Below are 26,946 nucleotides of genomic sequence, written 5' to 3'. Positions count from 1 at the left end.
GTTGAAAACATAGCTGTTGGCTAAAGACCTTGTCGTTGTGTTGCTTGCGTACAATCCAGTTCCATCCAGAAACATAACTTTGTGTCAGAAGTGGGATTAGAAGTTTAGTCCCTCAATTTAGGGTTGTCATCAGTGGTCACTAGCTAACCCGCATCTGGACTCCGAGAAGGCAAAGGCAATTCAGGCCATTATAACAGCGACGAAAAGAAACGGAGCTCGTATGTTTTCTTGGAACGGCAACATTTCTAATGAAGTTCATGCAAAAATTTCTTTCAGACTCGACCTCTGCGAGTGCATTTGAGGTCTATAGCTATGCCAAAATTTATCATGAGCTGTAGCGGCATAAACAGCGACCTCTCATCACTTGTGAGGTCATGTGTGCAGCTGCGTAATTGCAAACATTGCCAGACAGATGAATTGTGTTGAACCAGCTATCACGCCATTTGAATTTCATGACAAGTGGGAGCCTTAGTGCTGACACAATATTTTGAAGGCAAGATAACTTGTGGGATAGATTTGTGTTGACACACACGCATCATCTACAAAATATCAACGGATAATGTAGCCTAGAACATATTTCAAATCAATTTTAAAGTGCGCGTCATGCCACTGCACACAAAACGCGCCTTTGGTTTTTGTGTAAACAACCAACGCCGCGAGTTTGTGTTGGCTGCCACGGTCCTTGCGAGCACTCTCTCCTAGCAGACCTTTTCAATGGAAAGAGGGGGCAGACTTACACGGGAGTATAAAGGCTGATGTCCTTGCCTCGGTAGTGCATTTTTGGGGGGTCAAGCATATCTACAATATCTCAGGGAGGGTATTATAGAGGCAGCGAGGAAGCCTTCGTTGAAAAGAATTGTAAACGCGGTGCTCATGTGCACATGGTTTCATGTGCCGACAGCCAGCTATGTTTACACGAAAACCATTCTGGGTGCCGCCTCATTTGGCGCCCTCTGAAACCGAAACTGCGACTGGCCGCTATAAAACTGTCTCCAAATAATGAACCAACGTTCACTCGAGCAAACGAGCTTTCCAGTCATGATAAGTGGGTCGTTAGCTACTTATCGCAACAGAAAAAAACGGGAGGCAAAATTTTTGTGTCGGGTGTTAGCCTTAAAGCCCATCACAAAGGGCTAAGCCATGGTTAATCATCACTGTCATCAGCAGCAACAGCAGTAACAACAGTTTTTCATTCTGTTTGCATATTATAATTCCCGTGTCATGCCATATGAATTGCTTAATGGGGAGGAGCTATAAAACTGTCCAATCATAAGGGACCGTACCACAATTCATAATCAGCAGCTTGGCAGTACCTATCTCTATGGAGCAGTTGACACGGGGTCTCTAAAGCTACCCACCCATCACAGTCTCTGCCAAAATTCATCAGCAGCAGCCTGGCCATAGCTTTCTATGTGGTCCAATTTGTGCATGCACTTTCATAGCCTCGATAGCAGTGAACAGGCTGCCATGACAGTTCTTTGCCATGATCTTGATATGGTATTATGTGGACCTTGTGTTCATAAACAGCAGTGAGTCTGTAGTGTCAAACTGGATGTAATGTACTCTTCAAATCACAAAACACACATTACAGTATTTTGACAAATGTGTGCCCATTTCAACACGACATTCTATGCTCTGTACTTGCAGTAGGCGCCCTAGAATTTAAAATGGGCTCTTGGAAGTCGGCTCCTGCAGCTTGCTTATGCAGGGACTGTTCTGTATGTTTTGCTCAGTCCTGGAGCTTTTCTTTAACTGCGAAGCTTTATTAATGAAAAATAAGAAAACTCGTGTATGTATTGTTCGTAGTTTTGTGCTCTGCAGATGGATGACAATTCCTGCTTTCGTGGGTCTTCCTCCAGCTTGTGGGCTTCTGTAAAAGCTGATCTGCCACTATGATGCACTTAAGTGACTCCAACTCTACGCTAACTTGATTTCACCTTCACTATTGGCTGGTTGTGCAGTTTTTGAACCAGTGGCCTGTCACATTAAGTTCCTCAGTACTGGCTGTCATACAAGGCTTTCAGTTATGAAACTCGGCTTTGAATTTCTAGGTTGTTCCCTTTTCAAAATGGCAAAGAACAAATGTGGAGAAAAAGGACCATTTATAAGATCGGCAAACTAAAATAAATATGCACTGGGTATGTGCTTAAAGCATTCACAACCCAACTGGCGTTGCTTTTCTCATACACAAGGAATCGGGTCATTCTTGGAGTTATCATAGCTAAGTGGGCCTTGCTACTTAGGTGAGTGGATAATTAAGAACCAAAGTTTCTCTAGTAGTAAAATGAGGTTAATGGGGTCCTGTCATAGCTGTCCAGCTATTTCCAACTTTTATTGTAACTCAGAGCAAGGAAGTTGCAAGTGAGCGCCCATCCTGTCTATGTGTTTTTTCGTATCTCAGTGTGGTCGTGATTTTGGTGCGAAATTGACTATCGAATTGAGACATGCACCAACTAGCCGAACAGCGAGTACTACTAAAGTTACCATGGTTTTGTGCAAACAGAAGTGTTGGCAGCTTCTCCCAAAGGGCAAAGCATGTAAAGAGAGAGCTAGGTCTAGAATTGGGATTGAGCTTTTTATCACAGTGCTCTAATGACGCAGAAAGGTGACGTGACATGGCATGTGAGACAACTTCTTCAGCGCAACAAGAACAGTACCCTGGCATATGCCAGACCTGTCACAATGTTGGCATATTGAACAGCTGAACACTGGCAGTGATGTTACAGACGTTGCAGCTTGGTGTTGCGTGAAGGAGATTGACGGAAGGACACTGATGTTCCTGACGCCCAAAGAAAGGATTAGATAGACTTTGCTTGACCAGAAAGCATGATCCTGCACTGTCTCTGAAAGAGCCCATTGAGTAGAGCACGGCTGTGTGTTCAAGAAGTCGTCGTCATCAACCTGACTATGCCCAGTGCAGGGCAAAGGCCTCTCCCAAGGAGTACTGACACAAAATTTTGGAGGCGAGGTAACTTGTGAGACAGATTTGTGTGGACACACATATATAATCTACAAAATACCAATGGGTAATATAGTCAAGAACATATTTAAAATAAATTTTCATGTGTATGCCGCGCAACTTAGTGTGAAACAGAGCACCTCGTGACTTCGACATCAACTGGTTTGCAATGTGAGCAGCCACCTCCGTCCCGAGTTTGTGTTGTCTGCCATGCTTCTTGCATGTGCTCTCTCCGCAGTTGTCAACGCGGCACTTTCATGAAGGCATTGCTGTGTACGCCGTGCATCACTCTTTTGTGTGGTCACGTGGCCAGCTGTGTTTACGAGAAAAAAAGAAAAAAAAACTTGGTCCCGCTTCTCTCGGTGCTTTCTGAAATCAAAACTGTGACTGAGCACTATGTAGATGTCTCTAAATAATTAATCACTGTGCACTCGAGCAAATGAGGTTTCCAGCCATGATAAGGGGTTCATTAGCTACTTAATGCAGGAAAAAGAAATGCCGCAAAATTTTTGTGTCAGTGCTCCTTTCAGTTGACTTCATTGTTCTTGCAACCAAAAACACCACGTGCCTCTGAAGACCTGTTAACCTTCCACTTGTGGGCTGTGCATACGCTGTTGATCAGGGCAGCATGACAGCAGTGGTGACACTGACTGCACTGTGACCATCATTGTCGCATTAAGTCATGTTAGGCTCTCAGCTAACATTTTAACAGGAATTTCAATATCACTGAATCCCAGTGATAGGGGTCCCTCCCAGTGAGAGTGACCCCTATTTCAGCGTAGTATGAGTGATGTGAATATGAACATTCAGGTAGTGCACTGCTCAAGTAGTCCTCAGCTCCACTCCATTCTGAAGGTGTGCCTGCCATGCGGTGAGAGGGCACATGACCACAGATGTTCAGTTTCTGCAGCAGCAACGAAACTTGCCAATAAATCATGGGCTGGATGCCTAGCCTTCTGGCTTGAAGTGTTCAGAGTGCAACACTGAAGAGTCCAAAGCCTGCCAGTGTTTGTCCAATGTTCAGCGCCCAAGCATTATGCCTTGTGGGCTCTTTTCGAAAGTTGATAGACATTGAAACCTCCTTGCTCGATGCGCTCAGACACCCAGGGGTGCAGAAGGGCAGTACTGTTAATTGCATCATGCCCACAATTGTTTTATGCGCCCAAGGCCAGAGCACAATCCAGAGCATGCTTGCAGCTTATCTCAAGCTTAGCACTTAAGTGCACGTACAAAAATTAGATCATGTGCATACACCTTGGCCATACAGAACTCACTTCATATCATTGCCTTTCAATGCCAGAATATTACAGTTCAACTGCAGTATGAAAAGATATATTAAAAATCTTTACTGCACCAGATGTGCTTAAGTAGTGCCAATTTGCCATGGGGCATGTATGTTGTGTACAGTTTAACGAACAGTGCACAGGTGGCACTTGAGAACTTGATGTTATTGCCCCTTTCACTTATGCAAGTGGTTCAGTTTCCCCACTCTAAGCAACTCTGTTACACACAGGTGGACCCCTGGGCATGGCCAAGCAATCGAGGCCGGGCCGTGGCACAGGTCGCCAGGAATGCCGGCGGCAGCAGAAGCCGAAGAGGTGCAAACAGGGCAGCGAACGGCATTCGCGATGACCAGGAGGGCTCCATGAGCTCGAGCGTCCTGCGGGCCTGCTCGGCCCAATACTACAACGCCTGCCTGCCTCCCGGCGATGCCCTCCATCGAAGCGGCAGTGCAAACCAGCTCAATGGCCACCACGCACAGCCGCAGTCATCGCCGTCCTCGCAGCAGATACACGCGACTGCCACGTCGGCAGCCCACCACCCGACAGCGATCGGCATGAGCAACACGACGTCGGTGGGGCCCGCACGACCTCAGCGGACGCACAGCGAGCGTTCCCAGCGCACGTCCCGAATGAGCCTCTACCGGAGCAACAGCTCTCTGGACCTGGACCACAACAATGGGAGTGTCAATGCAGTCGGTGAGCCGGGGGCACTTCGCGGAGGCCCCTCGCGGAGGGACTATGGCTCGGCATCGTCGTTGGATCTTCTGGCTGCTTCGTCCGGAGGGGACAGCAGCTTCTTTGCAATGCTGCGGGAGTACCGAGCTGCAGGTCAACGAAGGGAAGATCAACGAAGGTCTGTTTTTGCTATTGTAGGGGTTATTATTAGACATGGTGGTGGTAGCGGTAGTAGTAGTGGTGGTAGTAGTAGTAGTAGTAGTAGTAGTAGTAGTAGTAGTAGTAGTAGTAGTAGTAGTAGTAGTGATAATAATCTGTGGAGATGGCTCTTTTTCTTCATAACAAGCAATGCTTTCTACTTGCTGTGTTGCTTCTTATGTTCCTAAACCTAACAAGCAGCGATCTCTAGTTCACTGCCTTCATTGCAAAGTGCATTATAGATGGTGAACATTCTCAGTCCTTCCGTTCTGTTCCTCTTAAAATGTTTAGCCAAATGCTTAAATTGTTAAAATATTTATTATAACTTCTGAATATGCAGTAGCATTTATGCATGGATCTCAAATATTACCACAAACCTGAAATGAAAAAGCACGAAATGTTTGTAGGAGCTAATTGCCTGACATTACTGTGGTTTCAAAATCTTGGACATTGTCTTTGAATCTGTTAAGAAATAGGGCTCTAGTGCAACAAGAAAAATGTTTGAGCTTACACCTGTTCTTAGCGCCTTTACACTCAAATTTCATGCTTAACAGGCACAATATTAATGAGAACTAACAGACAACAGCCCTTAAAAGTTATCGTCTTTCCTTCATGCTTAACAGGCAGTGCTATAAAAGCTACGTAGACTTCTCTCACTGCTCGCATTTGTCACTGTAATGTAATATGGTGTCTCGCATATGAAAAACATCGAAATACATCATGTAGTTAGACATAGCATGAAGTCTCTCCGAGGACATAACATGATTCCCTGGAGTGTAGCTTCCCTGTGCTTGCATCGATCTCTTCCAAGGACTCATGCCATCTTACATGCTTTCATTCTGGCTTTGCCATGAAGGCAGCAATGCGTAGAGCACTGCTAGCTACATCAAATAGTCTCACAGCTTTGTTTGCATTTTTTTATTTGTTATGCATAGCATTCGACTGAGCAAGCAATCGTCATACACCTGAATAGCGTAGCACAATGGTCCAGTGGAAACACATGCGGGTTTCTTGTCCGAAAACTTCAATGCTGAAAAACATTGACAAAATTCAGGGTTTTTTCCTTAGCGAATCAACCTTTGGATGCCTCAGCATAATGCTTATTGTTGATAACACGCCATCTGTCAACCACAACATCAAACGGCCACCAGCTGCGCTCACTCCGTGGGGCAGCTCACACTCATAAATCCTGACAATGGGGATTGGTGACAGTTGCTAACTCACTTCATCATTTGTAGTTGCTGATAGCTGCTGGGTTGTCATTTGTTGTTTTGAATTCTGCTTTCCTATTTTTAGCAAGTTCAGTCTCTCACTGGATTCACCCTCTCTCTCTGTACACTTTCACTTGATACATTACAGCCGTATCCTCCAATCAATTTCTTGAAATTATTGCCATCACTCATTAAATATAACTGTCACTACTATTAATTACTCCACTGTCATCACTTTCTCTTGTGTACGCCTTTCATTTGGCACCTTTCACCCTAAGCTTCAGGCATGTCTAATAGTAATAAGTGATAGCTAATTAACTGCACTATCACTACTAGTAATTACTTATGCGCTACTGTCATCTTATATGCCATAATTATGCACTTGAATGGTATCTATATTCACTATACATTTCTTTGTATGCCTTGACTCTTACAATGGTGAAAGACAACTCAGACATGTACAATTGTTTTTGCTTATCGTGAGGATTCTATTACTGAGGCATTAAAATGCATCCTGATCTGAGGATCTATCCTGGCATGACTAGTTCCTCTCAGAGTCATTGCTCTGCAATCTGCAAGCCTCCTAGTCACCTCATATCATAGATGATGATCCTGGGTTGAATACCTTTGTTAGGACAAATGTTTCTTTAAAGGCAAAATTTTCTTTTTGAGAAATGTGTACCACATAGGGCCACAGAAACATCTTTTTTTTTTTTTTTTTGTGTTACTCTTAGTAGGGCCCAGAAGCCAGCTTTGGTTATGTACAGCGCTTCGGCAGAAACAAAGGCTCCAAAGCAAAAAAGGGCACAGGGGATGTGCCTTCTTGCTACTAAGATTTGTAGGAAATAACTTGGGCGAAGCATGGTACTAAACTGTAAAGCCTTTATCCTGTGTCACTCATTGCTGGCTTGATAACTTTAGCAACAGTGACAACATGAAGTGCCATGTGCGATTCATCAGTTCACTCGTGTTATGCTCTTTCTATTTATACTACAACGGCTATCATGGGAAGGAAAAAATGTTCATAATAGCTCATAATTAAGCTGCTCATGACCATAGATGAATACCTTCCAGCTCTGTTTTCTTATTCTAAGGCTGAACTGCTACGTCTGCTATGTTTCCTGCAGTGCGCTGCACAGGTTTCACGTTTTCTGGGAGTTCGCAAACAGAAATACTGGTCGCAACTGCCGTGATTCTGTGATAAGCTTGTCAGCACTTCATACTTGTGTGTTACTCATGTGCTGTTTACACTACTGCTGTTTGTTTTGTTTTTTTGCATAGTAGCAAAGTTACCTACACCATTGTGATTACTGAGTCTGATACAGAACAAGGCACTAATCTCAATAATTTGCAGTTACTGCCCCATGTTAGGTAGCCACCTTCAAGTTTCCTAATTTCAATCACTCCGTCAAACCCTCTGCCACTTTCACTGGTGTTTCGCTCTTGGTTGCATCTGTCCTGTCACTTTAGACCACTGGTTTACCTTTTGCTGCAGAATGCCCGATGTGTCTGTCTCCACTTTTTAACTGTTTCAGCAAGAATAGGTCAGCTTAAGGGCACTTTGATGCTTTATGTGCAGCCCCGGACCAGCCAACATCCAGGAGTTTCTGCGAGGCCGTCTCGACCCTGCCCCGGCAGTCCAGAACGCCTCAAACACCTTGGCGCACGGAGCGCTTGAGGAAGGATCGAGTCCACGCCTCAAGACAAAGTTCCAGCGTCTTCTGGAGCTCCGGGACCGTGGCAAGAACTGGAGTAGACTTCCCAGTGCCAGCGTAACGACGGGCAGCGCGAGCGCCACCACCGGCAGCTCAAGTGGCGGAGCAAACCAGGAGAGCTCGCTGTTTCGCAAATGGAAACCGGGCGGCCGGAGCGAGTCCGCCGACGCTCGAAGCCTCGAGCCGTCGCTACCGGATCCGGCCGAGGAACGGCTACGGAGGCGAGCGCTGGCCCACTACGACTGCCAGAGCCTCGGAGCCAACCTGAGTCGCGCGTCGGGCCGTCTCGCATCCATACTCGGGAGGCGGAGGAATACGACAACGGGTGCGTCGGCCGCATCCATGCTCCAGCGAGCTGGAGCTGGAGGCGGACTCGGCGAGGACGGGGTGGAAGGCGTGCCGGATTCGGGAGACGGCCGGCAGAGTGCGCTGCTCCTGAGCTGCCCTTTCTTCCGGAACGAGGTCGGAGGAGAGCAGCAGAGGCAGCTTGGGCTAACCAGGGCAACGTCTAGGTAGGTCAGCTAACTTACTGCACACGCAATTTGGTAATCAAAGTGGGAGAAGCGTATTAGCAGCTCATAGTGGTAAATAAAAAAGAGCTAACACAAGGCACAAAGAAGGAAATTGGACACACTCGTGTCAATTTTCTTCTTTGTGCCTTGTTGTCAACGCTGTTTCATTTACTTGCGCGAACCACATTTCCAACTAGCTCAGTTAGCGCTCCTGCTAATTGCTGTCAGCTCTCATGAAGGCAGCACAGGAAATGCAAACTTTCATTATTTTTGGTGTCAATGTAATTGACGCCAAAAATTGTAATTGAAGTGACAATGTTCACCAAAGTATCTTCCATTGGGAACCATGAAGACTTTCAGAGGTCGTCAAGCAGAATTGAAATGCAGGTAGTCCTCAAGATTTAAACACTAAATTTTCATATTATAGAAGTTCAGAAGCCTGCAGACAAATGTCATTTTCTCTGGTGGTAGTTCTTTGTTTACAAGTCAAACTCGTGCATAGTGGAAGTTAGCTTTATTGCAGCAAGCATGATGTCATTTGTGGACTCACCTTAGCTTACCACGAGGGAAATTAATCTTGCCCTGCTCTTCACTGCATTTTAGCAAAATTCACTAAAAAATATGTAGATAAGAGGCGATCTGTAATGCAGCAGGAATTTTCATCATCGTTTCCAATGCCGGTTACTGCTGTGTACTGTTAGCCTGATAAGGTTGTCAAGGCTTGTAGTGGCTGTGAATTTTCTATGAGATAGCTGCCATTCTCGTTGTGTGATCCTAGTGGCATTCAGAACTAGAGAACAGACGGGGAATTTTAGGTACACTGAAGTTTTGTCTTTTTACCAAGTTCATTTCTTCTATGTCTGTTACAAATGTACAGTCGCCCCTGAAAAAGATTAGCATTGGCAGAGTTGCCAGTTCCACTTATAATAAGCAGTCTTGGCCTTCTTTTTTTACCGCGTCGCTTGTCTCGTTTTTTTTGGGGGGGCTTATTTACATTTTTCCAGCAAATATAGTTACCATATTTTAGTGATCATCGCGTTCACCAATAGCACGTTTGTCGATGACTTTGTGTAGTTGAGTGTTGAAGTCAAACATACATTGGGAGAATTGACAAGTAACATTAATCATGCACTGGCAAATGTGCATTCAACTGAATGAAGACTACCCTGGAGGCAATGTTAAAAAGTAAGTATGTGCTTTCATTGATAGTTGTGCATATTTCGCTGCACTAAATAATTTATGATTTTTTTCAATTCCCCTTCGTATTTGATGAAATCTTTTTATAATTAAATATTTTTAAGAATGAAAATTTCCGCTTTTCTTTTTGCTTCTTTTGTGATGACTATTTGCTTGTTAGCTCAGTAGCATCTTTCAACTCTGAGCACTGGTGACCATTGGCCGAAATGGTCACTTGTGCTAAGGAGGAGGAGGAAGGGGACCTTTCTACAGGGACTATGCATTGGCGATTTAATTTGGGTAGAATGGATTGTGGTTTCGCTATGTATCATATTGTCACGTGGTCGTGACGTCGATGAAGACAGCAGTCGGTGTGTCGAGATGAAACTGTTTATTTGGCCAAACTTGTGGCCGGGAAACGAAAACTCAAACTACAGCAATACACACTGTACACTGATAGTGGCGAACTGGGCGTCGGCCATCAATAATCTGACAAGTGGTCAAGCGCGTTGGCTTTTATACAGGCGCTATCGAACTTTCCAGTGATATCGCTGGTGGCGGCGTTATCTCTGGACAAAGCTGGAACATTCGCGTGCGGCGCGCAATCTAAACGGAACGATCTACAATAATCGCGAAGCTTCTTGATGAGGCGCGGTTTGCGCTGAGCGTTGCTGACAGTCTTTGTGGGTGAGAAATGAATACAACAAAAGTGATAATGAGAAACGCACGTGGCAATATGTGATACACATGTTGATCCATGTCACTAATGAGGGTAACAAGAGGGATGAAGGAAGGGCATATCAACGTATGTTGCAACGGGATTACTAACTGATTTCTGTCCTTTCCCACAAGTTTCAGCCATAGGTACTTCTATACCTTAACAACAGTTGATCACATAAAGTCTCACTTCCTTGCAGTCCTCCATCTTGTTTTTTTTTACTTCATCACAGACATCCAAATCGCGCAGTAATGGCTCCAAGGGTACCAACATGGGCTTGTTGGTTCATCGCAAACTGGCTTGTAGCATAGCGCGTAAATAAACGAGGACACAGAAAAAGTACAACGCGAATACAATCGCAATTTCGTTAGCGCATGTGTTTGTGTTGTACTTCTGTGTCCTCGTTTGTTTCTGCACTACGCTACAAGCCGGCTCCAAGGAGCAGCGACTTCAATCAGGGGTTTAGCCAAAATTTTTTTCGTGCAGCGGGGAGGGTTCGACGGTCCTTTATGTATGTTCGTGCACATTTGTATGTATGCGTATAATATACACATGTAAAATAGTGCAGCTCAACCCTCCTCACGCCTGTACTCGTTTATCCTGAATAAGACTAAACACCTGTATTTTCTTTTATTTTTTTTATGTATCGAATTCCGTTATTCTTTATGCAACCACTTATTCTCTTCATTGGTATAGAACAGACTAAGCTGTACAAACATTACTAAGAAAAAAAATCTGGGCCTGATAATAACAGGTTTTCTTGTGAAAATGCTAGCTCCATGCTGAGGGCCTCCTTTGTTGGGACACTGTTAAGGGCCTGCATTTCATCTAATGCTGAGCACCTGAAAAACCCAACAAAAGGCTTGACATAGTGTAAGTCTTATGTGGAACATTAATACGTAAGGTTACTTGATCAATACTAGTGTGAACACCAAAGGGGTTAAAATCGGATAATAAACACAAAAATAGTACACAGGCATGCACCTACACAGAATACCTGCAGCGAAATTATACAGACCTATCGTTGCATACTTTTGAACGCAGTGGCATTTCCTTTTAGAATGCAGTGGCAGTGGCGTATCAACATGAGCCAGCATCGATGGGCGCGCACTCTAAAGTGACGTCATCATCTAGGTGACGGCCAGTGACTCTGCGGTCCGGCTCATGGGCGGGACTATTCCTTTAGTCGCGAACACAATTGCCAATTGCGCTTCGGTTCTCTAGGAAGGTCCTCTCCTGATTTCTCAAGTTATGTATTATTATAGCCATAAATTAGGGACATTTCAATACAAAAACTTTCACAGGTGATCGATCGATGCAATGTCTCCAGACTTTCTTTCGTGCATGCCCAGTTGGGGAGGTGCTTGCAGGAATTCCTGTTTGCTTTAAAATGACTGATTTATTGTGTAACGTCCAATTTTTTTGCTTGGGCCACTGATTAGTGCTGTCTCCACAGCTCCTGTCCAAGTACCTCGATTAAAAAGCCTTTTTGATGTTCATTAGCGTGGCTTGTTGGGCAAGTTGGTACATAGTTCTAGGTAAAGGGAATGCCAGCAGCACCAAAAGAAAACAGGAAGAACCGAGACAAGCAAACAGAGACGGCCACAGGAAGGATGCCAGCATCCTTCCTGTCCTTGTTTCCTTATCTCGGTTTCTCCTGCTTTCTTTTAGTGCTGCTGCCATTCCCTTTACCTTTCTGAAGGCTGCAGTAGAACACAATGGCGGTCCATTTGCTGTATGGTCATCCTCATGCGAAAAGCGGCTACACAGCCACACATCAAATAAAGATGACATTCATAGTACCAATGTGAGTTTCTCGAATTTTCAAATTATTTTCAGACCTTCCTTGAGTTGTGAGCTGTTCACACTGGCTTCTTGCAAAGTGTTTTCCAAATTTTTGCGATGGCAAGCAGATTCACTCATGAACAAGCAGGAATTCGCTCTCCCAATTCTTAGTCTGAAACCTAACTTTTACTCAAATTACGGGGTTTGTGGACATAAATGACAATCTTGCTTTTTCGTATAACTCATGTTTTGCGTTTGTTGTCTCCTCAATTGATACATACAGTGCATCAGTTGAGGAGACAGCTGAGCAGAGCATGTCTATGCCTCATAGCAATAGTAAGCGTTCCCGGACTACCGAAAGCTCGTTAACAGCGACTAGCGCCTAATGTTTCTTTTATGCCTCTAAGCAGCCGCAAGTAGCTTGCAGTCATTGAGGATTTTTGTGAAAGCAGTGTTTGTGAGCCAGCACTTCATTGTTGCTTCTTTCCTGTGGCCTCTGCCTTCCATTGCTCCGAGTGGATTCAGCTTCTTCCACTTTTTCAGGCTTCAGATGTCGCACGCTTATTAAAGCTTACCAACACCGACTTTTGAAGCTGAGGTTGCTCCATCATACCAATGTCCTGTATACAGAGGCTGCTCTGAGCAAGTGTGAAGCTTGGGAAATGCCTGATAAGATATTTTATTTTGACACCAAAGTACATTTTTGCATGGCGCAACCCACTGACAGCGACAATAGCATGACGTCAGGCTTCAGTATCAATTCTGGTGATTTGATGTACCAGTATGACTGGTTGAGATGATGTCAGTCACAAAAAGATCAAAATGGCCGCTTGGCATCACCAATGGAGCCACGGAGCGGAGCAGCCGTGGAAACGTCAGGATATCTTGCGCAAGCGCGCGACAAGAAGCTCTTACCATGTTGTGAGGTCAGGGTGCAGTAAGAAACAACTAGCTTTTAAACGATGCTGTAATTAATGTTGCAGGGCATACTGACGCTTACCAGTACATTTTCAAGACTGTTGTGGGCTTGGCCTTTCATTTGACACTAAAGGACAACTGAAAATTTTCATGTCAGTACCCCTTTAACAAAAACCTTTTGTTCTGTGCGCGCGGGCGCTGCAGGGGCCTCCGATCAGGTCGTGGTGGTTCTCCCCGCAACAATGGCAACAACGGTCCCTGGCATCGGCCGACTTGTCTGAGTGGGCTCGCCATTCTGGAAAGGCCCGGACTGGACGATGGAGCATGTCCCTACCAGCGGCCGGCCACACTGCTTGATGGAGTGGACAGGGGCGCCCTCTACTATAGGACACACTTCCATGGCAAAGGTACGAGTGTACACTGAAACCTCGATATAACGTACACGGATATAACGAATTATCGGTTATAACAATGTAAATAAAAAATGTCCTGTCATAGATACAGTGTTATGAATGTATCTTTATAACGAATTTTCGGATATAACGAAGTTATTTTCATATGAGGTGTGGCTGTTATAATGAGGTTATAGTGTAGTTGTGCTTCACCTCAGTGTAGTTTTAAATTCCTTGCACGGGGACACCCTTGACAGCCGTTGAAAATTGTGGAGGTTCAAATTTTCATCTGTCCCTGAAGCAGAGAACAGGTGAATTGAATGACACACGCGATACTTTTCCATCTGTGTCGCAGTTGCACCGCCCAAACAAAAATCGATTATCGTAATCAACACGAATGATGTTGGCCGTCATAATTTCTTTACTTTTCTTTCAATCTAATTTCACTAGCAGATATGGCAAGTTACTGTTATTTAGAGCTGTACAGAAGGCTGGTGAGATGAACACTTTGCTGTGTGTGCCTACTCCCAGCGATAGCCTGCTATCAATGATTTCAAGTTAGAATTTACCAGGTTTGAAGCATGCCTGGCCAGCTTGCATCATCCAGCAGGTAAAGAAAACAATATTGTTGCTTTTTGCTTCTCTCTTTTTTGTTTCTTTGCAGCATGGTGTTTTTTTAAGCATGAATGAAGTCTGCCAATGCAGTTGCCAATGTGACATCAATGCCACGCGCTGCAGCTTTGTAAAGATTGTGTGTTTCTACAGATTCTGATGCATCTGTGCATAAAATTTTCGACACTGGCAGCATCAGTAGCCCGCAGAGCAACTTCGGTTTGCTAGATTTCAGTAGCACGAATAGCGAAAGTGCGAAAAACCAGCCCGGAATGTAAACAGGTACTCTCGAGCAAGTTTCATTTCCTTTGTTTTTGTTTTAACAGCAAAGCTGTTCTAGCTCGGCGTAAAATGTGTGGTCATGTCCGGAAGCTATCATCATCATGAATGGTATGTGCCACAAGAACTTGGGTAGATCCCACTACTCACCGCTACGGCATGGCGTGTAATGACCCTGATGGGGGAGAGAACAAGCACATAGAGAGAGAAAAAGAAAGAGGGATACAAACGAGAGACGGAAAGAAACGTAGAACGAGACGAAAAATTCTTGCCGGAAAAAAAAATTCTTCACGAGGCGGGATTCGAACCTGCGTACCCTCGATCCGAAGGCGAGCGTCCTAACCACTCGGCTATCCAGGCACGCTAGCCGAGCATAGCATAGCCTTGTATAGTGTAGTGTAGCAAGTAAGTGGGAAAGGGAAGTGCAGGTGAGGAGGAGGGGAGAGAGTAAAGTGAAATGCAGAAAGAAAAAAGAGAAAGAGAGAAAAAAAGAAAGTGGAAGCAAGCATCAAGTCTTCTAGCGACCAGATACCGCCCACTTGGCCAAACCGCACATGCACTATGGCTAAGCCCACGCCCACCAACGGAGACATCGCACGCGCAACCTTCACTCTATAGTGCATGGCTGGCTGCACCCAATCTTGCCCTGAGAGTCATGGAGAGTCCTAAAAAAGTGTGTAAGCCATGATTGTTGAGAGTTTTTGTAGAATGTGCAGCTTGTGAGATACTAGGCACTCTTTATAAGTGCCTCAAAAGCCAGTGCCAGTTCATTGTGTCGCCTCTCCTGACCAATCGTTACGTGCAGGTCCATCAAAACTGGTTTGGCATCGACGAACGATTAGGACCGGTTGCAGTTAGTCTTCGCAAGGACCGTCTGATGTGCCAAACTCTGCGAGACCGTCGCCCGGCGGAGCACCACAGACACTGTATAGAATCATCATCCGAACGAGCGAGGCAAGTTTTGCACCCGCGGAGGAAGCGTTCTTTCGCATACATTTCTCTAAAATATGAGCTTTTGAAATGCTCACAATTTTGCGCAAACTCTACATTTTTTAAATGTTGCATCTATTTTACAGCGAAAGCTGTTATGAGATCGCAACAACAGGTGATTTTGGTGCCGTAGTTGTCTGCTGCCACGCCACCGGTGTCTGTAAACATTATCGCCACGAAATAAGAAAAAATGAAATGAGAAAAAATATTCAAAATCAAATGATATTTGAAACCCGGGCCCTCTGCACGGCAGTTCAATATTCTACCACAGAGCCATGTCACTTCTTGGAACTTGTTTGCAAAAAGACCTTATAGAGGCGTCATGTCAGGCAAGGAATCGCGTTAACATACGTAATATAGCGTGGTACAAGAGAAATATAACAACCAGGCGTCACACAATGCGAAGTGGGCAAGGAGTTGGTCTTTGCTTGCTTCCAACACATTACAAAGGGCTCAGCCATAATTCTTCAGAATGAAGAAAATGGCATAGTGGATGCTTCCCTGCTTAAAAATTATGATGATTTATGGCATAGAAGGGACCTTGCCACTGTACATACTATTAGTTTCCCCAAGAGAGTTACAACGTGCTCCAGAAAGACCGCTCTTCCAGCTTTCGCTGTGACTGGGCTGCGTGTTCCGCGAAGGCCTGGCGATTTTTCATAAAACTGTTGATACCGCCAGTTGGTATATAGTACATGCAGAATATATAGACTATTAATGACATATAAGCACGCTTTTTTTTTTTGTTTTGTTCAATGAGGACTCATTGGCATTAGTCCAAAGGTCATTATCGTTACAGCTGTCTGTTTATCATTTGATATTCCAATCACCTTGAGGCCCTTGAAAACAGCCTCAAATGAAGCCTCATGCCAGGCACAAAAATCAGTGTGCAGGTTTTTGTTTGTTTGTTTGCTTGCTTGCTTGCTTGCTTCCTTGTTTGTTTGTTTGTTTGTTTGTTTGTTTATTTATTTATTTACTACAGTATAACCTCATTACAACAGACCTTCATAGTGAAGAGGATTTTGGTCTGTTGTAAAGGGAGTATGTAAAATCCAGGTACTGTTACAACAGACTTTTATGTAAACGTTGAATGGGTCTGTTATAACCGGAGAGAATTACGCGTCACAAACATGGTCTTATTTTTAACAGGAACCAGAAAAAAAATGCGATTTTTGGAAAATCGCATTTTCAGTTTCTGTAGCCCATTTTCTATCAGATTCCAAAATATCTTCACTGAAAACTACCTAGAAGTGCTATAAAATTTTATTTTGCGTCTGCCGACTTGGCGAAAATTGCGGAAATAGCAAAAAGAAAAATCAGCGTTTTTGAACTTTATAGCTTGACAACGGCGCAACCGGTCGCCACCATATTGGACTCGTCGTAAGAGCAGTTCTCCATTTCAGCTAGCTTCTCAATTCAATAACAAACATACAAACAGCACCTGCTTGAAGTTCAATTCAAGGCCTCCGATTGGCTGCTTCTTCCGTGATGTTCGCTTCGGGATCGTCGTCTGCTGCTTGTGCGTCGCGAGGTCGTAGCTGTCGAAAATTGCGCTACTTAGTGGCGCATTCGCACTCGTTCTGTGTTCACGGGTCGATGATAATTTAGAAAGCTTTAGTTTGGCAGCTGCAAGCGGAAGCTCAATCATCAGATCACGATAGCACGCCGCACTCGTCGCGAAACATCGCAGACGTGCGACTGTAATAGCGTTGACTCGTTGGACCCGCTGTTAGAGGTTCTTCTTATCAGCACTTTGGAGCTTATGACGAAGACCACCGCGGAACAACTTTTTGTACCTGCATTCGAGCATGACATACTTTGAAATATCGGGCACCGCGGCCTCGTACGTACATCGCAACCGAGCTTTCTACTCGATGTCGTGGCTAGGCCTAACTCCGCTCACGGTGCCGATGTACGCGACAAATCCGAACTTTGCGGGCAAGAACATTGCGCAAGCGGACTTGCGAAAACGAGAAGCCGCAATGTCCTTCGCAGCAAGCAACGAATCGCATCGCCTGCTGGCTCCTCAGAACTGCGGATGGGCATTTTGCGCATCGGCAGCAGACTCCCCGGCCAAGCTCGCCGCGCAGCGACCGCTCGGAGAAGCGGTGGCAGCGGCTCGCAGTTTCGTGTGTCAGCGGCTCGCAGTTTCATGTGTCAGCGTCCCAAAATGCAACACCAAGCACGCTGCGTGCCGATTTTTTGTTGCTACAGCTAGGCATAGCTGATCATTGACAGACCGGAGATCGGCGGCCTTCGTTCTTAAATTGGTACGTCGATATCCGCGGTGTGCTGCTGCCCGTCCCGAAAGTATGCTAAGCGATGTTTGAAGTCGAAAGTAATGACCGTGGTAGAAAAGTCCGCTCTAAAGCAGTCCTGACCACCTTGCTGGCCTGAAATTTTAGTCAATTATATCCGAATGTCCGTTGTACCAGAATCCGTTGTAAACGAAGCTCAATCAATGGAACAAATACGGAGGTCAGCATAACGCAGCAAATCGGTATGTAATATCCCAATGTCTGTTGTAAACAGATCCGTGTAATGAGGTTATACTGTACAATATTCTCAGGGCCCAGAAAGACCTGGAACGATCACCAGCTCATGCGAGGCTCGCGATAAGTACTTCTTATCAGTAACCCCATATGATCGTATCAAAGTTGCACTTCGCTCACCATACAGCACTTCGCAATTCCCACTTTGAACTGGTCAAAAGGAGCATCAGTTTGCCGCTGTTTACGGTCACATAGCTATGCACAAAAAAAAAAAGCAAAAGCACAAAGTAGCATTGGTGCACAGATTGCCACAGCAGCAAATAATTGCAGGTAAACTACACTCAGCCTCGATATAACGAACACGGATGTAACGAAATACCGGTAATATAGTTTAACAGTAATAGACCGCTTATAACGTAAGGTCGCCGGAGAGTCGCGAATATCCGGCACTATAAGCAGTACCGCACTATAACCAAAACGTGTTCAGAACATGTAGCCTCGCCGATGTCCGATAATCGACATATGGTGCGATTTTGGGCGCTTCACAACCACTTAAATCTCCGAAATGGTTCCAAAAATTAACCGCCAGAGACCGCATTGCCAACGAAATGAACACGGGGAAAAAAAGCAAGACAAAACAAAGTGTCATCACGGAAATTCGCCGACTACGTTTCAGGCCACCTGTCTGAGGTATGCGCATTACAGCCAGAAACCATGGTCGAATCGCGATCGAAATTTCACGGCTGAAAATGGATCCCTTATCGTCGGTAACTGCACGGCACACCACACCGATGCCCAGCTGAGCAACATCGAAGTGGTATTTCTGCCGCCCAACACCACTTCGAAGCTCCAACCGTTGGACCAGGGCATTATCCGCACATTTAAGTCTATCTACAAGCGTCGGCTGATCGACATTTTGCTTGTAGACTCCGGATGGGCCAAGCACCATCTGAAGATCGATCTTTTGGGCGCCATCCAAATGCTCAAGGCGTCGTGGGAAAACGTCAAGCAGTCGACGATAGCCAACTGCTTTCGGCATGCGGGCTTCGGTGGACGCACTGACGAAGCATCAGTGGAAGAATCCGAGGAAGCTGAGTTGGCATGCGCAGATGAAGAAAGCGAGCTCGCCGAAACGTGGAGCAAGCTGGAGAGCTTTGTTGGTGCGGAGCCGCAAAGCATGTGCATCGAAGACTTCGTTGGAGGTGACGACAGCACTGGTACAACGGCGGAGCTAACGGATGTAGAGATCGTCGCCGAAAGCTCGCGTCATGAAGCCGCAAAACTTTTCAATTTTCGAACGAGGTAGCAAACGCGATATCTGTAGTAAGTGTGATATCGACGACGCTTTTTTCCCGACAGGAAACTTACTTTAAAGTGCACTTGATGAGGGCGCGATCGTACGTTCCCACGCAGAACGCACTGCCGGCAAGCGGCCGCGGAGCGGCGGAGCCTTGCCGCCGCCGGTGCAAAGGCTACTCCGTCGCCTGGCAACCACCATCCTTCCCCACTCAGCGAGCCCGCACACCCGCACAGCGCTGCCGCGGTCTTTTTCCTCCCTCCGCCCCTCGTTCGTTCACTGTGCGTGCCTCGCCCTTCGTAACGACCTCGTCGCTCCCTCCCCAGCGGCGTACCTCCTTTGAGAACCGCACTCGCTACCGCGTTTGTCAGAAATACTTTCCCGCAACCGCATTATAAACGGTATTTCATCTTGGGGGACTGCACAATAAGCGGTATGCGTATACATGCGGTTCTATGGGAGGTTAAACGGGAGTCGAAAAAGACCGCATTATAACCGGTCCTGCACTATATGCGGTTACGTTATAAGTGGTCTGCACTGTATAACGAAGTATAGTTTTAACGAAGTAAGTGAAGAATTGTCTTGCAGTGGATAGTCTTAGGAATATACGTTTATAACGAATTTTTGGATATAACGAAGCTATTTTAGTTTAAGATCTAACTTCATTATAGTGAGGTTTGAGTGTAAATCGCTAGTTTCGTGATACCGGCCTGCATGAGTATTATGTTCTTTTTTTACTGAATTTCCACTTTCCAGTGCTGTCTGTGCGCGAAGAAAGTGGGAATGGAGAGGAAAAAATATGAGTTTCGGAATCATACCGAGGCAGCAGCTGGAAAGACGAGAGATGCCTCCATTAATTCCTGTTTTCTTGCTATTTTCATCTCTTTTCTAGTCTTCTGCGCTGATTAAATGAGTTTTTCAATCAATCTTTCATCAATTGTCAATGTTCTTTTGTGCTGCTCTACTGTTTGAATATTTCGCAGAACATTCCTTGCCAATACAAATCTGTCGGTGACTTTGCATGAAAGTTCCAATTTCTGCATGACAAAATTTTATGACATAGTATTTCAATGTTAGCATTTTCCTTATACGGAAGTTGAACTGTGCGTAATTTAGACTGTGACCAACGCTGAGGCTCTGACATGCAGTTAGAAGAAGGTTACTTCAACCTTCAACTTCTAGAAAACATCTACTAGTCAACATCTTCCTGTAAAATCAACCAAAATGGAGTTTCGAAAGTATACTTTATCAGGGTAGACTTACTTACTGTTTGCTTATTTAGCATGACCTCATTAATTATGCACGCTTCTTCTTCCAGCTGGCTGTGCTGCGTTGCAGCTTGGCGGAAGAGTCCCTGGGCGGCTCGGTGAGCAACGGTCGGTTGAGTGGCAGCGGCAGTGGGGCCAACTCCCTGCCCGTCCGCGAGCTGCTGGAGTTGGCTGCACCCGAGCTGCAGACAACCTGCCTGCGACTGGCTGTGCCTGGACCGGCAACGGAGCAGCAACTCCTCAAGCTCGACGAACAAGGGGTCAGTGGGCAATTTCGTTTGAAGCGCAGCTATAATGAAGTTGTGTTCACTTGGCACGTTCTTGACATGTGCAGGCTGCTAATAGTGTAATCATTTAATTGCCGGCATTTAAAATAACATTTAATAACCCTCCACAGTGGTCTTGTGGCTATGGTGCTCGACTGCTCACACCGAAGGTTGCGGGATCGAATCCCAGCCGTACCAGCCGCACTTTCAATGGAGTCAAAAATGCTTGAGGCCCGTGTGCTTACGTTTACGTTCACGTTAAAAGAACCCAGGTGGTCAAAACTTGTGGAGCACCCATTACGGCGTCCCTCATAACCATATTGTGGTTCTGGGACGTAAAACCACTACAATTATTATTCTTAATGTTAAAATAACACTTAAAGCAGATGACGTGAGCTTCTGTTCATTAGTAAACATGACACAAATTTTAGCACATCACGTTCCAGATTTTAGGGCACACAGGCACCGCACCACTAATCTAGGAGGCTACGTTCAGTCACAGCACTGGTTCACCATGTTTTGTGTTGTGTGTTTTTTAAGAGCTTTGCCGTGAAAACTGGCTCTTTTTGCATGGAGGCGATTCTATGTCTACGCTCTCTGAAGCGAAGCCCTTCACAAAATCTAAAATTACATGCGGGTTGACTTTTAAACAGGTGTGTCCCAATGAAATGTTGTGGATCTTGGTTTTAGTTTGGTTCACTGCAAATAATATCCGGTCCATTGTGATCTGGAACGAAAAAAAAAAAAAGTTTCGTGACTGTTCGTAATGGTTTTACTGGCATGCTAATAATTTTGAGCAAGGTTACAATAATACAGTACCGTTAAAATCAGAATTTTAAGCTCGGTAGCATTAAAAAGTTTGTTTCGTATGATTTCAGCGTCGGTATCGGTGTTTGTGAGCAAAAAAAAATCTGCGTTCTCCAGGAGCAAAAAAAATCCCAAAAATGCTAAGAACTAGAGAGTCAAGGCTATGAGCCGTAATCAAACCCATTTGCATGGAAAGCAGGTGTCCTACCACGGAGCCGTGCCAGTGCTTGAAACTGTTTTTTGAAAAAAAAGCCCTATGCAGGTGTCGTGTACTCCTAGTAGTCGTGTTAACTCATGCAAAATGCGCGGCAGAAGCATAAAGTCGCACCAGGCATCACACCATCTCAATTGCACAATGAATGGGTGGTTTAAAGACCGTCTCATTACAATGTGCTCATACGTAGTTTATCAATATCGTTAATTACTTAATAATAATTATTTATTTATTAGCACCAACAAAATGTGCACATGAGTAATTGCACGTAATACTATGGACACGTATTGGGTGCTTTGCTAGTTCGCAGAATCATGAATTGTGGTGTAGTGGGTACTTCGCAACTATACTTGCAGTAAGCATTCTAGGATAGTTTAAAACAGCGTGAAGTTCCTTTCCTCGTGACACAGTTGAGGTGCTGTCTGAGAAGCGAAGTCTGGCTTGCAAATGAGAAGGCGATGCGCACAAGGCCCGATTACGCTGTTGCGTTCTACTCTTGAAGGTGGAGCTCAAGCATTCTCGAAGTTTTTTTAACACCCTCGGGATCACGACATCATCCAAAAAATCAGGCGGTCCAAAAAATCTATTCCATGCTTTCTTACTTCGCCCAGTCGTCAAATTGTCGTGGGCATATCCGAAATAACTCTGAAGGCCTGCCAGTACACTCATTTCGTTGCTCGCAGAGGCTCTCGTGAATATGTTCGGCCACTGCAGGGAACCCTGCTTAACTTCGTGCTAACCCACAATTGTGCATTTGAGTCTCTGACAGGTGCCACCAATACCAGCCAAGCTTGGGAAAATTATGGCCTCTCCCCGCGATCATGTCATGGCACATTGTCTTGACAACAGAGAAGCGTTTCGAAACCAGACGCAGAACGCTAAGGCTGTGGCAGGAGAGCAGACGACTGTTTGGCTGCTCCCTATGCATGCGCGAATGTAAAACAAGTGCTGTGTATGAAAATCTCTGCATTCTTAGTTGTGTGCAGCCACATCGCCTACTGAGCTCACGCCGTCACTGCTGGCATGAGTGTTTGCATTCAGTGTTCATCGGGCTCTCTCCATTAACAGACCGCACATGGGCGTGGCAGTGGCAAGCTGCTTTCATCTCGTGAAAACAATGCAAATGTGCATCGTACTTAAGCAATGCAACTTGTGCAGCGTGGTCAGCTGAAAACTAATTTGTCTATCTGTGCATCATATGTTGCAAAATTTAATACAGGCCTGTAAGTCTTTGTGCTGATTTCAGTACTCGTTATGAAATTTTGCGGTGTCAGAATATTTTGAACAGTAAGTGCCTTGTAAATCGGATTGAATACCCAACTGTGAGAATATTCGCATTCCCCTAACAGATATCCGTGTCCTCTGTTGTGCTTGAGTCTTCTTTAGGATTGTGGAACGTAGCAGGTGTGGTGCCTCAGTGGTTATGGCGTTCCACTGCCGACCCGAAAGACTTGGGTTCGATCCCGGCCGCAGTGGTCACATTTCGATGTAGGCGAAATGCTAGAGGCCCGTGTACTGTGCGATGTCTGTGCACATTCAAGAACACCAGATGGTCAAAATTTCCGGAGCCCTCCGCTATGGCGTCCCTCATATCCTGAGTCAATTTTGGGACGTTAAAACACCGTAAACCACCTAGAAATGGCAAACATGATCCACAGCAAGATATTTTTTTGTCATCTGTAGCGAAAGTTGCCACAAGTGACAAAAGTCAAATGTTTCATAATCATTTTGCTTCATGACCATGGTGGGTAATTTACCCTAAGTGAGATGTGTTATGAAATTTGCAATAGGTGCCTATGTAGGAGATAAAACAGCGCCAATCATTGTTGTTTTACAATGCTCTGATGTTACCATTAGCAAGTAGCTCTGTAATAGATGGAATGTTGTTACATTGTTGATCACTTTTGCGTGATAGCGTTATGCCTGATACAGTATCTTTGCAAGTTCACACTGACGTTGCACACAACTGTCCTGTGTTCTGTTGCAGCTGATGAAATCGTACAAGGTTGGGGTCATGTACTGCCGGGCAGGACAGGCCACTGAAGAAGAAATGTACAACAACGGTACGTGATGCTCGCAACTGATTAGAGCGATAGAGCACCATTACATGTTCACCACTCTCCCAAAGTTTTCTTAATGTTTACATGCTTGAGCTCGTTTTCAGATTTTGCAAATTTAGCATCAAGTTGGACAAGTAATAAATGTGGTTTGGTAACTAAAATGCAATGGAATGCCGCGAGATTAAAATAAAAAAGCATGCAGTGTGTGCATGTTGATGGTTATGCATTCTGTATGGGAATATGGGATGTCTTCAAGTAGCTGCCCATTCCAGGTTCTCCTGTTTCATAAATGCCTAGTCAGACTCTTGACAGGACGCTTGACAGGTCCACACTGACAGGGAAATTTTTTGGTCAGCTTTGTTTATAAGGCCAGATGGGACGACATATCCTGTATATGACACTAAAGGGAGAAATGATTTGGGTTGTATTGGTAAGTCATCCTTCTAAAATACTCGTGAAGCCACACTTGCCCTCGGGCAAGGCTTTGGTAAGCCAGAAAGGATAAAAACTGAAAAGCAAGCTTGCTGTTCTTGCACCACTTCCCATGATGTCAAAGATTTTGGGAACATCTGCTTGAGGCCAGTTAATTTTCTGTAGGTAAAACAGAGTACGCTGTTCTCTTAACTAGGGGTGTGCGAATATTTGAACTTTCTAATATTTATCTAATAGTATTTGCTATTCGATTCGATTCACGCCGCAATTTGACTGTTCGAAGTATTCAATCTCTCAGAAGATAAAGTCAACGTTTGATTTTTTGGACTCCCAAGGGACTGCAAAATCGTCCGAAAAATCGGGCAGTCTGAAAAAACGAATTCGTGCTTCTTTCGCGGCAGAGGTGGTGGCTTTAATTAATGCCGTTTCGGACCTGAAATTTGGGCAGAATGTCTGAAAAGTAGGACGCCGAAGAGCTTCAGCGTCCGAAATTTAAGATGTTCTTTTGGCGTTTATATGGGACAGATTAGGAACACCGAACTCGAAAGGAGCGTGCCCTTGTCCGCCACATAAGTTTGGCCTTCACAGAAGTTGGGAGAGGAGAAGAGGTTGAGGAAATAGTGCCTTTCCTTTCACACAATAAAGTGTTGTTGACACCACTTTGGTGGCACCAAACCAGGTAAATTCGGTCCCTGCATTGCCTCGTTCTTGATAAGACACTAGGGGACACCACCCCTCCAGTGCTTCACCAACCTAGCCAGAAGAAACGCTTCCATGTTGCTATTTCATAAGAATGTGCTTAGGGATCCTGTGCAACATTTTTTTCTGTAAGTTCGCTTCGAAGTGTCCGAAAAATATTTGAGAAATACTCGAAAAATACATTCTATTCGATTTGCATTCAAACTTTAACATTCGAATTGACTTTGCACCCCAATATTTTGCTATTCGCACAGCTCTACTCTTAACTGAATTAAAGAAAATTTTCCTGACTGAGCTATGGCGAGCGCCAAGAACCATTGATTGCTACTTGTCCCCCCCCCCCTCCTCTCTCCTTTCCTCTGGAGGCTAGTTCCAAGGTAAATTGAGGGGGGGGGGGGAAGCAAGCACCTCCTACCACCCCACCCCCTTGAATTGGCACTTCTGTGCTCATCCACAGTAAATGGTACAACTGGTTCTTACAGAAAACCTGTCTTATTCTACCTTGTGCCGTCGTCGTCCTAGTAGTAGTAGTAGTAGTGTAGTAGTAGTAGTAGTATAGTAGAGTAGTAGTAGTAGTAGTAGCAGCAGCAGCAGCAGCAGCAACATTAGTAGTAGTAGTAGTAGTAGTAGTAGTAGTAGCTGTAGATGTCATGTAGGTCATGTGACCAGAGGGGAAGGGAATAAAGAAATAAAACCAGAATGATGATAATGGTCTTTAAATAAATAGAACAAAATGATTATGACGATGAGGGTTGTTTGTACCAAAATCATGATCATTACAGCTTCGCTGTCGGACGGTTTCTCGGCATGACACAGGCCGAACATTTCTTGGGGTGGGGGGGGGGGGGTGAAGGAGGGGAGGGGAATCACCTTGAGCTGGTGCTGCACTGTGGACATTCACTCAGCACTGTTTTAGATACTTCTTTCAATCAAGACAGTGAAGTGATGTGCTTTGCAGTGCATTCTTGTTCATGTTTCATTATAACTCTATTACCAGGGGCTGTAGAGGGTTGACACCATGCTGCTGAATCGCAGTTGCAAATATACAGCATCAAAGCGAATCATGTAACAAAATGTACATGTCTTCTCTTTGCTGCAGAAACTGCGGGTCCGGCTTTTGAGGAGTTTCTCGAGATGCTGGCCACAAAGTTCGGCTCAAGGGCTTCCAGAACTATCGGGCGGGCCTCGACAACAAGAGTGAGTGCATACGAAACATCAGAACTAGGCGTGTTTTATCAGGGGCACAGGGATGATGATGATGTTGCTTGAACACCATATGTCAGTGTTGAGGAAATGCATGGCTGACAGTGTGCAATTTCGAAGATCTTGCGGTTTCCTGAAGGAGTATAAGTGAAGGGCCAGTGAATTAGTGCAAAAGCTCCAGACCTTTATTGTGAGCTCTAGCTTAACTTTAGAGCTATGCTTTCAATTCCCTGCGCTGTGTCCGCCACGGTGGTGTAGCGATTACAGTGCTCGGCTGCTGACCCGAAGGTCACGGGTTCGATCCCGCCCGCGGAGGTCACATTTCAAGGAGGCGAAATGCTAGAGGCCCACGCACTGTGCGATGTTAGTGCACGAGGAAGAACCCCAAGTGGTCAAAATTTTCGGAGCCCTCTACTACGGCATGCCTCACTCATATTTATTCTGGTTTTGCGCAGACCCAGATATTATTATTAATTCTCTGAGCTCTGTGCAACTTCACTGAACAAAGAAACCAATTGTCTTAAGGGGGGACGCGGCTTTCGTATCGCGAAAAATGGCAAAAAATCGATTTTTTGAAAATCACATTTTCAGTTTCTGTAGCCCTTTTTATATCCGATTCCAAAATATCTTCACCGAAAACCGCGTAAGTGCTATAAAAAATTTGTGCGCCTACGACGGGCGGTGGCGACGAAATTATTGGGGAAATCGCCAAAAAAAACAATGATTTTCAAAAAATCGTAGCTCCGCAACGACGCACCGGGCGTCCGATATCGTTGGGCTCATCG

General features: G+C 45.1%; 1 protein-coding gene across 1 annotated transcript in view; it reads left to right on the top strand.

Moving 5' to 3' along the window:
- LOC119375132 (signal-induced proliferation-associated 1-like protein 2) overlaps positions 1-26,946 on the top strand; it is a 99,019-nt gene that overhangs the window by 16,099 nt on the left and 55,974 nt on the right. Inside the window, exons 2-8 of the mRNA XM_037645327.2 lie at positions 4,473-5,095; positions 7,906-8,553; positions 13,355-13,557; positions 15,150-15,286; positions 20,531-20,740; positions 23,755-23,830; positions 26,058-26,155. Of these exons, the coding sequence (XP_037501255.2) occupies positions 4,605-5,095; positions 7,906-8,553; positions 13,355-13,557; positions 15,150-15,286; positions 20,531-20,740; positions 23,755-23,830; positions 26,058-26,155 (1,863 nt within the window). The 5' untranslated portion in view covers positions 4,473-4,604. The remainder of the gene's footprint in view (positions 1-4,472; positions 5,096-7,905; positions 8,554-13,354; positions 13,558-15,149; positions 15,287-20,530; positions 20,741-23,754; positions 23,831-26,057; positions 26,156-26,946) is intronic.

This window comes from Rhipicephalus sanguineus, chromosome 11, assembly GCF_013339695.2.
Source record: "Rhipicephalus sanguineus isolate Rsan-2018 chromosome 11, BIME_Rsan_1.4, whole genome shotgun sequence".
Taxonomy (NCBI): domain Eukaryota; kingdom Metazoa; phylum Arthropoda; class Arachnida; order Ixodida; family Ixodidae; genus Rhipicephalus; species Rhipicephalus sanguineus.
This window is presented reverse-complemented; position numbering and strand designations above follow the sequence as displayed.